Source organism: Saccoglossus kowalevskii, chromosome 17, assembly GCF_978046115.1.
Source record: "Saccoglossus kowalevskii chromosome 17, keSacKowa6.1, whole genome shotgun sequence".
Classification (NCBI taxonomy): Eukaryota; Metazoa; Hemichordata; class Enteropneusta; family Harrimaniidae; genus Saccoglossus; species Saccoglossus kowalevskii.
In genome coordinates, this window is record NC_140657.1 from 21,374,233 (window position 1) to 21,376,473 (window position 2,241).

The 2,241-nt window shown below is 34.8% G+C and overlaps 1 protein-coding gene across 1 annotated transcript; it reads left to right on the top strand.

Annotated features, from left to right (window-relative positions):
• The first annotated feature begins 1,267 nt into the window (after positions 1-1,267).
• LOC144363041 (uncharacterized) lies at positions 1,268-1,967 on the top strand. The gene is made up of 2 exons (XM_085492310.1): positions 1,268-1,615; positions 1,821-1,967. The coding sequence occupies exons 1-2, from the start codon at positions 1,283-1,285 to the stop codon at positions 1,890-1,892; spliced, it is 405 nt and encodes a 134-aa protein (XP_085348436.1). The 5' UTR covers positions 1,268-1,282; the 3' UTR covers positions 1,893-1,967.
• Positions 1,968-2,241: the final 274 nt, after the last annotated feature.

The following is a 2,241-nucleotide window of genomic DNA, read 5'->3' on the forward strand; positions in this document are numbered from 1 at the left end:
ATGGACAGGAAAGGGCAAAAGTAAACATCAAGCATTATTACACAGTATTTTTTCATTATTTATTAAATATTTAACAAATGTGAAACACATTAAATGCGTACAATAGATAAGATCAAAGGATGCCACTCCATTAACTATATGACTGACACAAATTAACACCTGTTGATCACACCTAAGAACAAAGGTTACCATATCCCCCATGAGACCATTAACATACTCTAAAAATAATAGCAGAAAATATGTGTTGCCATTTATTTTACATGCAAATACTGACAATGTGCAAGCATTGGTGATAAAAAACAATTGTTTTTCACTATGGGGTTTTTTCCTAGGGTTTTTTTTCCTAAGGGGTTTTCTTTCCGGACCCCTAACGTAACATGGGGCGATTTTTTTATTATCAGTGGGACTGATATAATTCGACTTAACATAACATGGGACGGTTTTTTAATTATCAGTGGGACTGATATAATGCGACTTAACATAACATGGGACGATTTTTTTTATTACAATGCGACTTAACGTAACATGCGACGATTTTTTTATTACAATGCGACTTAACGTAACATGCGACGATTTTTGTTATTACAATGCGACTTAACGTAACATGGGACGATTTTTTTATTACAATGCGACTTAACGTAACATGCAAGTAGGAATATGTAACCAATACTACATTGAAGACATTGGACCAGAGAATTGACAAACATACCCTATGGCTATATATGGTCATAGAACTCATTAAATATGCATGTCTATAATATCTCGGACACTATCACATATACAAACATGGGACCAACGTTAATTTTGAGGACTATTGCAAACAGAAATGCATGGCCATGCATTGCATGTGAGTTCGCCATGTGCCATGGTTTGAAAACCGTTGATTGCTGCTATGCAGCTATATTTATTATTATTATTATTATTAATTATTATTACTCATTTGAGACTCCTTAAGTTGCTGGTAAGACAGTACAGTATAGTATATATTTTTAAAGAGAGGAAATGGTCAATTTGTTAAAAATATTTTAAAGACAATATAACTTAATGACCTTAATGAACTTTTATATTGCACTTAAGAAAACATTACACAGTCTTATCAAAGTTAGGGTAGACAACATATTTCGCCAATTACAAGAAGCAGCTGTCTAATTTGGACCGTTGTTTGCTGATGGTCGTTTTTAGAGACGAAAATAACAATTAACATTTTGTATAACTACTAGTATTTTCAATTTTCACAAGACAAATTTTCTTTTATTTTCAGGTCCCACTTTGTTTTATTCTGATGTCCGGAAAGAGCAAGAAAGATTACATCAGTGTGTTACATGGCATAAAGCAACTACTTCCAGAGGCCATCGCTCTTAGCGAGTGCATGGTAGATTTCGAAGAAGCGATGTGGAAAGCAATTCGGGATGTTTATCCTGCTGTGAACATTAAAGGGTGTGCGTTCCATTGGAGACACATCCAGTCTGCTGGCTTGCAAAGAGCCTACATGGAGGATGAAGCAACATTCAAGCTGCTTCGTAAAGTGATGTCCCTCCCGTGTTTTCCAACGGAAGTTATTCCAGACATGTTTGCTAGACTTAGAAGACAGGCAACAACTGGAAGACTCGAGGAGGTATGTATCAAATTTAATAATCAGTACAACAGTAGTATAGTGTAGCAGTGCACAAGTTACATTAATAATGGCCAATATACATAACAATAAAGGTAAACAATAACATATTGCAGTCAACTTGATATATGCCACATTTTTTCTGTTTAGGTGTGGACATCTGTATATAAATTATGTTGTTGTTTTTTTTTTTTATATATATTCACAGGTATTTCAGTATATCCAGATGCAGTGGATTGAATCTGCAGTCATGTCAACGGACGTGGTCATCAAAATCTAAATTTCTATTTACTGATACAGTTACTACACCGTGAGGCATCTCTACTATCGATACAGGCTCGCTTGGTATCTGAAAGCAAATTAAGAAAGAGACAGAAGAAAATACACAGAGAAATGTAAGGACGTATGTTCCTATTATGGGAGGAATTTCATATTGGCGACCGGTCAGCTGGAAAACTGTTAGCAGCAGTAGCAGCGATATATGCGAACCCAGTGATGCATCGATGAAGGCAAAAATAATAAAATACAATGAGAAAAATACTCAATACAGACAAGTATTAGGGCCCGATTTACGCTAAATTTCGACCATACTTTTAAATTGAAATAGAAACACAACATTGTATATAATT